The sequence below is a fragment of the Podarcis bocagei genome, assembly GCF_964188305.1.
Source record: "Podarcis bocagei genome assembly, chromosome: 13".
Lineage (NCBI taxonomy): Eukaryota > Metazoa > Chordata > Lepidosauria > Squamata > Lacertidae > Podarcis > Podarcis bocagei.
Genome location: NC_138138.1, coordinates 3,541,975 through 3,556,500, shown reverse-complemented (window position 1 = coordinate 3,556,500; position 14,526 = coordinate 3,541,975). Strand labels below are relative to the sequence as shown.

The 14,526-nt window shown below is 45.9% G+C and overlaps 1 protein-coding gene across 5 annotated transcripts in view; it reads left to right on the top strand.

The window, feature by feature from the left end:
- The window catches only part of EPB41L4B (erythrocyte membrane protein band 4.1 like 4B), a 146,423-nt gene that overhangs the window by 44,144 nt on the left and 87,753 nt on the right, over positions 1–14,526 (top strand). For all 5 annotated transcript variants that reach the window (XM_081168514.1, XM_081168511.1, XM_081168510.1 and 2 more), the window contains exons 2-5: positions 1,551–1,655; positions 7,403–7,445; positions 8,954–9,032; positions 13,102–13,146. In XM_081168514.1, coding sequence (XP_081024640.1) covers positions 1,551–1,655; positions 7,403–7,445; positions 8,954–9,032; positions 13,102–13,146 — 272 coding nt within the window. The remainder of the gene's footprint in view (positions 1–1,550; positions 1,656–7,402; positions 7,446–8,953; positions 9,033–13,101; positions 13,147–14,526) is intronic.

The following is a 14,526-nucleotide window of genomic DNA, read 5'->3' as shown; positions in this document are numbered from 1 at the left end:
CCCTTTACCTTTTACTAATTATATATATTTTGAATTTTATTGAAAATTAAGAACCTCTCCCTTTGTTCCTGGGAATGTGCTGGTGAATATTTTTTCTTTGAACTTGGTGTTCTTTGATCGCTGACCTGTTTATAGGGACTAGCTTGAAACATGGTGACTTAATTGGTCCTTTTGTTAACCTTAAAAATGTGTTCATCGTATTCTTTTTCATAATTGCCATTTGTGCCATCCTGTTCAGATGCCCTGGCTTTTGTATGAGTGTATGTGTGAGTGTGCAAGAGAGAGGGAGAGAGGGAGAATCTTTATGTGGGCTGTACTGCTTTAGAACGCAGTTAGAGGGCTCACGTTTTTGAATATTCCTTCATATTTAAAATAAATAAAATTAAAATTGCTTGATGCAGGAAACCAGATGTCAACAAAGCATGCTCTTGATATGCTGGTCTTCTAACATCCCTTCCTGGAGAAGACTTGGATATTTTTCACGCCAGTAAGTTAAGCAGGAAAGCCTTTGCTAGGGGTTTGCAGGTGGCAAGTAACGCAGCAAAAGACCCGTGAGAGTTTTGACCTGTTCACTTACTGCTTTCTGGGGAGAAAACCCAATTCAGTAAGAGGATCTAATGCACTGTAGCATTTATTTTGAATGTTTAAAAAACATGGTTCAGGGACAGACTGGAAAGTGGTTTCATTCAAGTAAGTGGCAGAGCCTGACTTAACTTGTGATGGAGATGTCTTTTGAAACCATTTCAATTGTTCTGGTGGATCATCTATACCAGGAGGAAGACAGATTGTGGATTATACTGGATCCCTCAGTAGCTTTTATACCTGGTATGCTTCAGGATAGGTTCTTGGGCTGGGGACTGGAGACACCATTTTTCTGTGATTTTCCACTCCTATCAGGAGGGCCAGTAACCTTGAGACTGGATTGCTGCAATGCACTTTATGTGGGGCTGCCTTTGAAGAGAGTGCAGAAATTGCAGTTAGTCCAGAACACTCTAGCTAGGTCACAAACAGGGACTGGACAAATAAATCTTACTTTGCCTGTGTTGGTCTTAACGTTCATGGCTTAGGACCCAAATATTTCTTGGGCTGCCTTCTGCTCTTTTGATCTGTCCACTTCCTGAAAGTATCGTCTGGCACTTTTTGAGGGGTGCCCTTGCCTTCTGAAATATAGTGAGGAGCGAGCAGAGAGGATGCCTTTTCCTTTGGTGGCTCCTTGCCTTTGGAATACCTACTTCAAGGAAGTCCAGACCTTGTTGCCACCATTTAGGCAACCCCCACCCCCGGCATTTAAGAACTGCTGCTGTAAGCATCTTTAACTCAGAGCAGTTTGCTTTTACTGTCTATTTGAACAGGCAGTTGCTGCTCCAGTTGCTTTAATTTTCTGTATTAGCTTGAGTTTGTTATGCTGTTGTACTTTTTCTTTACTACCTTTCTGTTAGCTGAAAGCGCAATATTGTGTTGAAGTTGTCAGATGTCAGTAAATAAATATTGTTTGTATGAAACATGCATGTAACTATATTTCCTCCTTTTTATGTAATCCTTTCTTGTAGAAACACGCAAAAGGGCAGGATTTATTTGACCAGATTGTGTACCATTTGGATCTTGTGGAAACGGATTACTTTGGCCTTCAGTTCATGGATACATCCCAGATTTTGGTATGTAAATGAGCTTTATTTTATGGTAATTATGGTGTCTAGAAGCATATACTAAAAGCTCTGATAAGGAAGACCTTGTTTATATAATGTTGTGTGCCAGGTGGACCATTGCTTCCCGACTAGGTCAGAAAACTGGCAGAAGAAGAAGAAAACTGGCAGAAGAAGACTTGCTCTGTGGAAGCTAGTGTGTCTTCAGTCCTTGGGTCTGGCTCTTATGCCAATAAGATACCATAGCTGTCAAGTGTCCCTTATTTGAAGGGACAGTCCCTTATTCCAGCGCTATGTCCCGCTGCTGTCCCTTATTGATGGATGTCCCTTAAATGTCCCTTAAATGATGTCCCTTAAATTTCAAAGGAAGCAGCTCCTCTCCCGCCCTCCCTGCCGGCCAAGGAGGAGGGAGGCTCCAACTGTGTTGCTTGGCTGTGTTGCTCACCCAATAGGAAGTCTAAGAACGACTGGGGGGTGGAGCTTGCATGCCTTGTGTGCGGCTAGTTAATGCAAGCTGAGGGGTGTTTTGAATGATGGGCGCCATTTTGTTGCACGTGCTGCTACAAACTTTGCAGTGCAAAGCCAGGCCGGGGAGCCATCTTAAGTTGAGGCTGCATAGGCCTTGTGGTACATGTGATTCAGATTCTATTCAGTTGAACCTCTGGTTACAAAGTTGGTTGGACAGTTTTCTCGAAGCTACCAGCATGAGTTTGACCAGACTGCAGGAGAACAGGAAGACTGGAGTGCCTGGAACAGGTGAGGCCGCAGGTCCCTTATTTTGGCTGCTGGTCCCTTATTTTCAAGGCTGCTGGTCCCTTATTTTCAAATCTGTAAGTTGACAGCTATGTAAGATACATCTTGCATTTAGAGGTATGAGAAGCATTTTTACATCCTGGCTGCATTCTACTGAGAGAGGGTGTGGGATGCTATAGAAAGGTATTCTTTATTGGCTGTGTGGCTGTGTTTTGCACATTGCCCCCAGTGGGATGTAAGAAGCCAAATAAGTAGTACAGTGGTGCCTCGCAAGACGAAAATAATCCGTTCCGCGAGTCTCTTCATCTAGCGGTTTTTTCGTCTTGCGAAGCAACCCTATTAGCGGATTAGCGCTATTAGCGGTTTAGCGGATTAGTGGCTATTAAAGGCTTAGCGGCTAAAAGGCTATTAGCGGCTTAGCGGCTTAGAAAATGTGGGGGAGTGGAAAAAAATCGGAACACTCGCAAGACGTTTTCGTCTTGCGAAGCAAGCCTATAGGGAAATTCGTCTTGCGAAGCAGCTCAAAAACGGAAAACCCTTTCGTCTAGCGGGTTTTCCGTCTTGCGAGGCATTCGTCTTGCGGGGCACCACTGTACAAGAATGAAGCCCAAGAGCAGGGATTCAAAGGAGAAAGAAAGTGTGTCATTGCAGATTTGCTCTCCAGGACCCTCCACCTAGTGGGGGAAGTGATGAATACCGCTAACGCCTCCTTCCACCTGAGCAGAGCTTGCATGGTTTCCTGCAGATATGCAAGACTGATCTGTGCTCTGAGGCTCACTCGCTTTCTCCCTTTTTGCTCCCTGCAAAGAAGCCTTCTTATTAACTGTATGGTGATTGGTTTGGTGTGGTGGTTTCCAGGGATCTTTCCACCAATGTGTGCTCCCCTTTCATCTGAGATTTTTGGTAGGCATGTTACAAAGGAAAAGGTATAGAAATGAGGTTGAGGGCTAATCTGAGCTATGTTATGTGGGATGGTTTTTCACTCACAACCAGAGGCACTTCAAAATCTGCTTGAATCTGTCACTTTCAAAGTCTGCCAGGAAGTCGTATGTGACTTGGGGTAAATCTACATCTTCAGTAGATAAACAAAGTACAGCTCTCTTCATCACAGAACCATTTCCGAGTAGGAACACTTGGAACACTTGTTTGTGTCATAAACTTCCTGCACGTTGAACAACTTTTGTGTCAAGGAAAGGCGTGGCAAAATAGGAGGGGTGAACTGAAATCCTTGCAGTGTAATGGCTTTGGCAGACCCTAAAGCTTCTCTGGCCTGTCTCTTTTGGGGTCTTTGTGGCTTCAAGGATGAGAAATTACACCCACATACAAACTACCGTATTTTTCGCCCTATAAGACGCACTTTTTCCCCTCCAAAAATGAAGGGGAAATGTGGGTGCGTCTTATGGGGCGAATGCAGACTCCTTGGCTTCAGCGATAGCAACACGAAGCCTCTGAAGCCTGCGCTCCGGAGGCTTCGCGTTGCTTCCGCTGAAGCCAGGAGAGTCTGCTGTTTGAGGCTGGCGGTGGAGGAAAGCAGCGCTTCCCCCATCGCCAGCCCCAGAGGATGGGGGGCAGCAGGAAGGCGCGCGACGCCTTGCTGCTGCTCTCCAACCCGGGTTTGAGGCTGGCGGTGGGGAAAGCAGCGCTTCCCCCATCGCCAGCCCCAGAGGATGGGGGGCAGCAGGAAGGCGCGCGACGCCTTGCTGCTACTCTCCAACCCGGGTTTGAGGCTGGCGGTGGGGAAAGCAGCACTTCCCCCATCGCCAGCCCCAGAGGATGGGGGGCAGCAGGAAGGCGCGCGACGCCTTGCCGCTGCTCTCCAACCCGGGTCTGAGGCTGGCGGTGGGGAAAGCAGCGCTTCCCCCATCGCCAGCCCCAGAGGATGGGGGGCAGCAGGAAGGCGCGCGACGCCTTGCCGCTGCTCTCCAACCCGGGTCTGAGGCTGGCGGTGGGGAAAGCAGCGCTTCCCCCATCGCCAGCCCCAGAGGATGGGGGGCAGCAGGAAGGCGCGCGACGCCTTGCCGCTGCTCTCCAACCCGGGTTTGAGGCTGGCGGTGGGGAAAGCAGCGCTTCCCCCATCGCCAGCCCCAGAGGATGGGGGGCAGCAGGAAGGCGCGCGACGCCTTGCCGCTGCTCTCCAACCCGGGTTTGAGGCTGGCGGTGGGGAAAGCAGCGCTTCCCCCATCGCCAGCCCCAGAGGATGGGGGGCAGCAGGAAGGCGCGCGACGCCTTGCCGCTGCTCTCCAACCCGGGTTTGAGGCTGGCGGTGGGGAAAGCAGCGCTTCCCCCATCGCCAGCCCCAGAGGATGGGGGGCAGCAGGAAGGCGCGCGACGCCTTGCCGCTGCTCTCCAACCCGGGTTTGAGGCTGGCGGTGGGGAAAGCAGCGCTTCCCCCATCGCCAGCCCCAGAGGATGGGGGGCAGCAGGAAGGCGCGCGACGCCTTGCCGCTGCTCTCCAACCCGGGTTTGAGGCTGGCGGTGGGGAAAGCAGCGCTTCCCCCATCGCCAGCCCCAGAGGATGGGGGGCAGCAGGAAGGCGCGCGACGCCTTGCCGCTGCTCTCCAACCCGGGTTTGAGGCTGGCGGTGGGGAAAGCAGCGCTTCCCCCATCGCCAGCCCCAGAGGATGGGGGGCAGCGGGAAGGTGCGCGACGCCTTGCCGCTACTCTCCAACCCTCCTTTGGGCTTTTGCGGGAGATGGGGAAATTCCCCCACCTCCCGCAAAAGCAGGCAAAAGCCGCGCTCTTTAAAGGGGCTCCGCGGCTTCTGCTGGCTTTTCTACGGGGGGGGAATTCCCCCACCTCCTAGAAAAGCCTGCAGGAGCCGTGCACCTTTTAAAGAGCAAGCGGCTCTTGGGGGCTTTTCCCCAAGGAGGGAGAAGGGACTGACTGGCCGAATCAGTCCCTTCTCCCTCCTTTGGGCTTTTGCGCGAGATGGGGGAATTCCCCCACCTCCCGCAAAAGCCCGCAAAAGCCGTGCGCTCTTTAAAGGGGCTCCGCGGCTTCTGCTGGCTTTTCTACGAGGGGGGAATTCCCCCACCTCCTAGAAAAGCCTGCAGGAGCCGTGCACCTTTTAAAGAGCGCGCCGCTCTTGGGGGCTTTTCCCCAAGGAGGGAGAAGGGACTGACTGGCCCTTTCAGTCCCTTCTCCCTCCTGGTCAAAAAGCCCGCAGGAGTCAAGCAGGGAGAAGGTCTTGGAGTAGCGCACAGGCTGCGTGCAGCCTGTCCGCTGCTCCCAGAGCTGCGGGGGGGAAATCATATTTTTTTCCTTGATTTCCCCCCCTGAAAACTAGGTGCGTCCTATGGGCCGGTGCGTCTTATAGGGCGAAAAATACGGTAGCTTTGAGTACAGAATAGCTCTGTTTCTTTAGCAGACTGAATTGCCCTTGGTATCAAATGGAAATTGTCCTGGCAGTTTAGAAGAATTGGTGCTTAGAGGGTAATCTGAGAATATCTGAAACTGTCACTTCCAAAATACCATACTAGCTTCTTTCTGAATAGAGAAGTCATTTACTTGAGATGCAATAACATTTTTAATTATCAGGCTTCAACTCTACAGAGGAAGAAACCAAAACACTTGGGATTCAATTTGTATCATCTGGCAGAGATGGCACAATAGAGATTTGCTAAAGCCAGAAGTTGCCTGAATTATCCATGGCTTATTTTTTGGTAACTGAAGTGACAGTGTTCTTTGAATGAATAACAGCAAATAGTTGTGCTCCTCGGCCCCTGGGTGAATTGTATGCGTCATCTTAAAGGAGATCTTGTAAAGCGCCTCCACCTCTAAAGGAGCCGTGTGTGTTAAAAGTGGGCATTGCGTCTCCCCCCCCCCCCATTTGAAGTGGCTGCTTCAATTCATTGTTTCCCCGTTGTCATGCTATTTTAGTGCTGTGTTCTGTGTGTTCAGTTTTTAAAATAAATAAATGCAAACACACCTATATTTCTTTTTTTTAATTTACAGTATTTATATTTATTTTCCCTTTTTTGGTGAGATTATCTGTTAAGATTTGAAGAGGAGCTCGTTGCACAATGAGAATGGGGATTAAAAAAACCACAAAACCAACCAAAAACATTTGGGCTCTTCCTCTCTAATGTGAATGGAGCTTTTCTCCATCAGGCAACCTCACTCTGCTTGGTCCAGAGGTTGGGGAGGCACAGGGGATTGGGCTAGTATAGGGAAGGGAAGTTGGGGCAAGCAGCTCTGGACTGCAGCCAAGTATGCAAACAGTGAAAGGTCTCCTTATTTTTGAAGTTTTTCCAAGGTAGATTTCCCTTTCAGTTCTCCTGTTTTTGAGGGGAAGGCTTTACATGTTTCTCAATACAACTTCTGAACACCCCCTCTTCCAGCTCTAAACTGGGATGGGGAGTCTGTGGCCCTCCAGAGTGTAGTTGGGCTGCAGCTCACATAAGTCCCAGCCAAGGTAGCCAATGGCCAGGCTTTGTGGAAGTTCCAGTCCAACAGCATGGAGAGGGCCATAGGCTCCCCCACCCTGGTTTAGAGTGGGACGTGGGGGTGATCAGTAGTTGTACTGAGAAACCTGTAAATCCTTTCCCCACCCAAGCAGTTCAGTACCTCTCACTTATCATATCCACATGTGTCGTAAGGTCATTTTTCTTTTTAAAAGAGGAAATTGAGCCTCCTCCATCTCTTAACAGTTGTGGCATATGAGGTTCAGCTCCAGACATTTCCCAAGCCAAAGTCACATCTCTCAAGAAAAACAGACAAGCACTGCTAAGGACTGTGGAGATGGTGCTGTTTTTCTGGACTTTCAAAAAACATGAGATTTTTCTGTGGTGTAAAAAGTCAGAAATCCAGGGGATATGAAGGATGGTCTTATACATGCCACATTTAAAAAGTGCAGTTATTCCACACAAATGCTTGGTGTGGAAGCAGCACATGGAAATGGTGCAAATGCTTATTGAACATGGTATTCTTTGTATGTTTCTTTCTGAACTATTAAAAACGAGCAGAGTCCTTCCTTTTTTAAAAAAACAACAATTTTCTTTTCCTAGCACTGGCTAGACCATTCAAAACCCATTAAGAAGCAAATCAAAAGTAAGTATGGTGAACCTAAATCTTGAGTCATTGCTAAATATTTCATATTTTTCAATTTACAGATTCACGTTGCCCACTATTTGCCATGTTGCTCACTAGTTGAAAGGTGTTTGTGTGAGTTCCCTAAGCACTCCCCCCCCCCCGATACTGCCTCTTTCAGTAGTTTTCTCTTGATCAGATTAATGATATGCTATTTGGTAGTTCCCCATCTGGGACCACAATGCAGAGCTGATGAAACTGAGCAGGTATGAACTTGATCACCGTCCACCAGGAGCTCTTAATTAAGTTTGATAAGGGCTTTCAGACTGCTTTCTGATAAGCAAGAATGCAAACTTCTGATTGGCTTCGCTGCTCTGAGCACCTAGATCCTGAGTGTGCACTCTCAATTTAAATCCTAAGAAGTGCCTGGTTGAATCAAGCTAATCCCTGGACTAGCAATTGACTGGTAGTTCTGTAGTGAAGTGCATTCATCCTTTAGTCCACCTCTGCTCTTCTTACTCCGTATTTACTGAGCATTTGATATGTCCTGTGTCTCTGTGCTCTGTTGGTAGTTAGTTGAATGTGGAAGTGGAGTGAATATACACCGGAAGAGTAATTTATATGCAATGTAAATGTGCACTTAGATGAGCCCCTTAAATAAAAAAATTACACTGCTTTTTAGAGCACATTACCAGACATAAATTTTCCATAAAAGCATTTACGATAGAGTACCTACCTAAGTCTCCCAGCTGAAGAGTATTTCAACCAGTGATGTTCATGATCTATATTTCTTCTCCTTTAGCTCTTACACCCATTGTTCGTTTCCTGCTTTCTCTGCCCATTCTGCACCCCTTTCCTTAAGCACCCCTCGGCCTTTCTGCTTCAAGCTCTTGCCTCCTCCACTCCACCTATCCTTTTCTTAAGTTAAAACAAGATGTAATAGTAGCAACCCAACTTACTTGGAGTCCACTTTTGCAGAAGTGCTGTACTGCCGCCTGAAATTTCACCATATCTCCAATTTTAATCCACTTTTTAAAATAAAAGTTTTCCTGCAGAAACCCCCACTGAATGGATTGGCCTGAAATTTGCCAGGCTTAATTCACTCCGTTTGAAGAGGCAATTTTTCGATTTATAGTCAAGGAAGGGAGAGAGAGGGAGCTTCAGATTTAATGGATCAGATTGGGATGACTAGTGAATGGCATGGCAGAGTGGATCTGAATCAGAGGGGCTGCTTCCCAACGCTACTAAGGCAGATTTTTGGCTCCCCCAGCAAATCTGTGATGAAACAAACACAGCTGCCCCCATTACATCTGGTTCAGCTCTCCTGTTTCTCTGGTGCTGCCTGGACTCCCCTCTCCTGCCTAGTCTGTCTGTGGCAGCATCACTGCTGGGCCTTTGTGACATCAGCCCTGCTCACACCAAAGGCTTCAGCACTTTCACAAAATACTTTCGTTCGTTGTAATAGATGTATTCTATGATTTACTGCACGGCTTCTGGCTTTTAACATTTAAAAACATTTCTTCATCTAGTTGGGCCACCATATACGTTGCACTTTCGAATCAAATACTATTCATCGGAGCCAAACAACCTCCATGAGGAATTCACAAGGTAGGAAGTGATTTTGAGTTGCAACCCAAACATCTGGAAAGGAGGGTAGAGTTGAGGGTAAATTTGGGCTTGGTTTATTAACCAGGGTGGATAAAAATCAATGGTTTGTTGTTGGTTTTTTTTAAGAAAAAGATGAAAAAATGATTTTTAAAAAATTTAAATTGGATTTTTTAAAATAAAATGCTTTTGGACGAAAAATATTTCTAAAGATAGTTTTCTATTTAAGTTACATTATAGTTCAAAGGCTATTCATCAGGAAATAAGGATTTGTTTCTAATTATGTAGCATGAGGCTTTACATGCGGTGTTTAAATTTTTTGGTAAATGAATTCCATTAATCCATTCACAATGTCTTGCTCTTCCAGAGGCCTCTGTAAGATTATTTGGGGCAGTTTTTCTAACAAGAAGATATTAACACAGATGCTTGTTTTTGCAGCTCTCAAAAGTGTGCATTTGTATCTGCAAAGATAACATGCCTTTTCTTCACAGGAAAAATGTTATAAAATAAACATACAGAGTTGAGGAGAAAACCTTAATCCCATTGTTCCTTTGCAAATTTATATACACAGAACCAAGCCCTTACCTCTGAAAGGCTAAGTTCCAAGAGATTCAGTGAATGGATTGTTTGGAGGAATTGATCTGCCCAAGTAGCTAAGTGTGAAGCAGTGAAAACGAAAGTGCAACCTTGTGAGCAGAATATTCCACAAGTCTGTGGATCTTTGTGTATTAATTGTGCAAGTCAGTTGCATATCTGTGCACTTCAGACTTGAGGCAAGTGCTGAAGGCTCTTCAGGGCTGGCAACCTCTTCCCAATCCCACTGGGTTCCAACCACTGCACTCACACCTAACTGTACAGAATAGGCACCTGAATGCAGAAGCAAATCCAAAGGGGGACGGGGTTTGGAAATAATAACTGGGATCTGGAAGTCCTTGAAGTGCTTGCAGGTCAACTAAGAAGAGTTCACTGCTTCCAGGCCCTTCTTCCCGGGGCTGGCCTGACATGGTCCAAACAACAAAGTCTCTCACCACATCAGTTAACAAACATGGATACATATGCTGTACTATTATTGTTTTAGTTAAATAAATTGTTTAAATAGTTATTAAGGAAATGATTATTTTTCTCCTTCCAATAAAGTGCAGGAGAAAAGTTGTCCAAATATAAACAGTTAAGTTATGAAACCTCACAGTAATTTCATAATTATGCATTTCTAATTGTATAACCAAATCAGTAATTTTTGATATAACTGTAAAAACTACTTAGAAAATTTATTATTCCAAAAATGAAACCTTCATCTGGTTGTAAATATTAAGATTATACCAGCAAGAATGAATCTTTCTGGAAAAAAATGATTTAAATAAAGTCTTACTGACTAGAGATTTAAATCATTATTTAAATTGTGATTTAAATCAATATGATTTAAATCAAATCTACCCTGTTATTAACAATGTTCTTTTTAATAGCATTATGTGCAGCTTTTGCCTAAATGTGTGTTAAGTGAGCTGCCACCAAGTATGGGATCTTTTGCATTCTTATTGAGTTTGGTGTCTGTAGGGACCATGTTCACGGAAAATTGACAGAATTTAGCCATGGTTAAAAAAATTCTGTGCTTAAGTGACTGTATCTTCAGACTATGAAGGACTGGTTTTGTCTTAACTGTGGTTAAGCTTCATTCTAGTACCTTCTTTCTCCCTGGTTTATCTGTGACACTAGACTCCATGTTCATTGAACGTAGGCACTGGGAATAACTAGCCACGGCCAACAGCTAAGGAGGGCAGCTCTCAGATCTCCTTATCTTTCACACGGCTAAAGGATGCTGGGTCACTGTCTGTATCAAGAGAGTCTTATCAAGCAGCTGGTATCCAGTTTCTTATAAGATTTTGACTTATTCTTTCCTATATAGTCTCTGGGAAACACATGCAAGGCGATGTCTTGTCCTTCCTGCATTCTGTAATTCTAAAACTGGAGGCTTAATTTTGTCAGAGGTTGGTTTGGATGGGATGGTGCTGTTGCCTCATGGCAGGGAGCTAGGATCACACTTGTCGGATAGGAAGGGTCTTGTTTCCCTCTTGAAACAGATGGTGCTTTAGTACATATCACACACTCGCTCTCATCTCCCCGAGAGAGGAAAATAACCTGACTGATGGGTTTTCTGTCTGTCTTCTCCAAAGACAGGTAATCCACCCCACCCTGGTCTGGAGTCCAAACCATGAGAGAAGCATCTAGGAGTGGCATTTTCAGGTCAGGTCATGTTGGAAAAGGTGATACAGTAGCATTCTCCCTACCTAGTTTCCTTGTGCCTTGACTTTTTCCTCACTAGTTCCATTATCGTACACTGAGATGTCTCCTAGGTTCTGGTTCCTTATAAGAAAACTTGGATACCTCTTGCCTTACCCAGCATCCCCTACTCCTGCAAAAGCTGTCAGGGTTTGAGAGTTGTCCTCTTGATTCACCTGGAATGTGAAGCCCCTGGCTCATCTCCTGTGAAAGGGTAGCAGCAGCTGGCATGGCTTGGTGGTTCATTCTTCTCTGAGGCCTAGCTAGCTAGAGTCTAAGTGGCCCAAGCAGAAACCCAACTCTCCCTATTCACTCGCCCAGAGACCCAGCAAGTGAGCAGGCAGTGCAGCAGGTGGGTGGACAGAATCTCCTCTTTCTCCACCTTTGCCTGATATGTACCTTCTTTTTCAGGAGGGTGGGTAAATATTTCTTACTTCTTCCTCAGAGCCTGGCTATGTTCGGTTTCTGGAAGGGATGGGAGGGCGAGATTTGGCATAGCAGGCCTTTCCTTACTCTTCCTTTGACCAAGCCAGTAACTTCATTGTTGGATGAGTAGAGCAGAGTGGGAATGAGGAAAGAGCTGCAATGCTATGTTCCTAAACTTGTCAAATTTGATGAACATTTAGCTTTAGGTATATGCAAGTTCCTAACGTTCTGTCACACTGTAGCACAACCAAAAAAAGCAGAGGAGGTGAGGAACCTCCAGATGTTGTTAGACTCCAACTTCTACCATCCTTAACCATTGACGATGCTGGCTGGGACTGGTGGGAGTTGGAGACCCATGATATCTTAACAGCCACAGGTACTCCATCCTTGAGCTTTGCCAATAAGAGTGGGCTCTGTCACCAGTGACTGCCGTTGAATTCTGTGGAGTAAAGTACAGTGGTGCCCCGCAAGACGAATGCCTCGCAAGACGGAAAACTCGCTAGATGAAAGAGTTTTCCGTTTTGGAGGTGCTTCGCAAAACGAATTTCCTATGGGCTTGCTTCGCAAGACGACAATGTCTTGCGAGATCCTGCTGGTTTTTTTTCCTCCCCCCCTTTTTCTAAGCCGCTAAGCCGCTTATCAGCTGATCCGATCAGCAGATAAGCCGCTAAAAGCCACTAATAGCGCTAATAGCTAATAGCGCTAATCCGCTAATCCTTTAATGGGCTTGCTTCGCAAGACGAAAAAACCGCTAGACGAAGAGAATCACAGAACGGATTCTTTTCGTCTTGCGAGGCACCACTGTAAATGGACTGCTATCTGGGACACACCTGAAAGGTGGGGGTAAAGCCTGGACCCTTGAAATACAGTACAGAGTCACTTTCTCTGCATGCAGATAACCTGTCACAGTGGTTGGCATTTCACTAGTCAAATGATAAAATAAATTGTGTGCTATTATGGTGAACTGGGGTTCTATAGCTGGACTTCACAGCTTTGGGGATACTGGAGGCTGCTGAATCTCCTCAACATCTACTGGAGGAAAGGGGTGCTTTCTTTTGGCCTAAAAGTTTATATAACTAATTCATACCTAACAAGGTCAGTAAGAAACATCCATGAGTGGAATAAGTTCTGGTTCTGGTTCTTGTATGGAACATACAAATCTTCCAGAAGTCATGGAATGCAGGCAGTTCACACACTACTCTGAAATAATACATTTGGTTTTATTTGAAGTGCTTTTGGTGTGGGTATGAGAACTGTGGCTAGGACCTTTTTAAAAAGCTGTGATCCGAAAGGGTTTTATTGTTTCACAGGGTGGGGAACTCTTGGGAAACATGATTGATCTTTTTTCTTTTTCTTGTGTATTTACTAGGTACCTGTTTGTATTACAGCTGCGGCAAGATGTTCTTTCGGGAAAGTACGTTCCTATTTTTCTTTTCATATTTCTTGAACCTGAGTCCCGTTTTTCAGGAGGAGATGCTCAAAGTAAAGTGTATCAATTGAAAGCTTAAACCTAATAAGAGGGAACTCAAATTCTTAATCACTCAAAGCCCTGTCATCAGCTGACATAACATTTCATTAAGTAATAAATTAAGGGTGGCTAATCTTTGTTCCTCCAGATGTTGCTACACTCCAATGCCCATCACCCCTGACGTCCATGCAGATGGTCTGTCTGAGTCCAGCAACATCTGGGAGCCCTGAGTTAGCCCACCTAGGCAAAAACACTTCGAGTCACTTGACAAGAGTGAAGAACCTGCTCTTGGACTCTAGCTTTGGTTATTGAGCAGATGTAACACTAGGACTTCATCTTCTACAAGGGAAAAGCCTGTCCTCTTTGCTTAGTTTCATATTCTTTCTTCTGGGTGCTGTTTCCACTGATGCGCTTCCACCAGAACGTGGCTTGTCCACCCCAGGGCCACTGTGGCTTTCTGGATCAGCCTCTTGGTCAGAGTCTGTGTTTGGATGCTTGGATGCATGGATGAGAGAGCTTTATTTCAACAGCAAAGACTATATCATGAAGGCTATCTAATAATAATAGAAATATGTTTTTACTTCCATCTTTCCACTAAAAATGCCCTCAAGCCAGCTTGCAAACACAGTTAATAAAATATAAAAATGTAATAAAATAACTAAGATAAATTTGAAAACCATAACAAAATACAAAAAAGAAATGCAGGGAAAGAACAGTCATGGCCAGTAAATATTAATTGCTATTACATGCTTAAGCAAACAGGACCAAATTATTCTGGCATCTAAAAGGTGCTGTTGGTTTGCTTGGGGAAGGGCTATTGCCTGTCAGGGGCTGGACTCAGGGGGGCCAGTCCAGTGGCGTAGCGTGGGGGGTGCAGGGGGGCCGGCCGCACTGGGCGCAACATCTGGGGGTTAGGGTTAGGGGGCGCAAATTACTTGCCTTGCCCCGGGTGCTGACAACCCACGCTACGCCACTGGGCCAGCCCCCTCCTCCTGAACCCTCTCGAGAACAGGAGGACAGTATAGATTTAGAACTGTGGTTTTCAGAAGGACATAGTTCAGAGACTGCAGAGGGGGAAAGCTGGGAAATATTGGGAGAGGAACAACAGAAAGAAGAAACACTGGGGCAGAGACAGCTGACCGACTCCGTGTCTTTGGAGCGCATTCCTGAGCCCTCCTCTCCCAGGACTAGGCGTGCATTGAGGGTAGGAGAGCAGAAAGCTCAAGGGCGGAAAGCTCAGCTTAGCCAGCACAGGAATGACACAGGATAAGAGAGACGGAGGGGGTTGAGCTTTACTTGGAGCAACACCATTATAGAATAAGGACT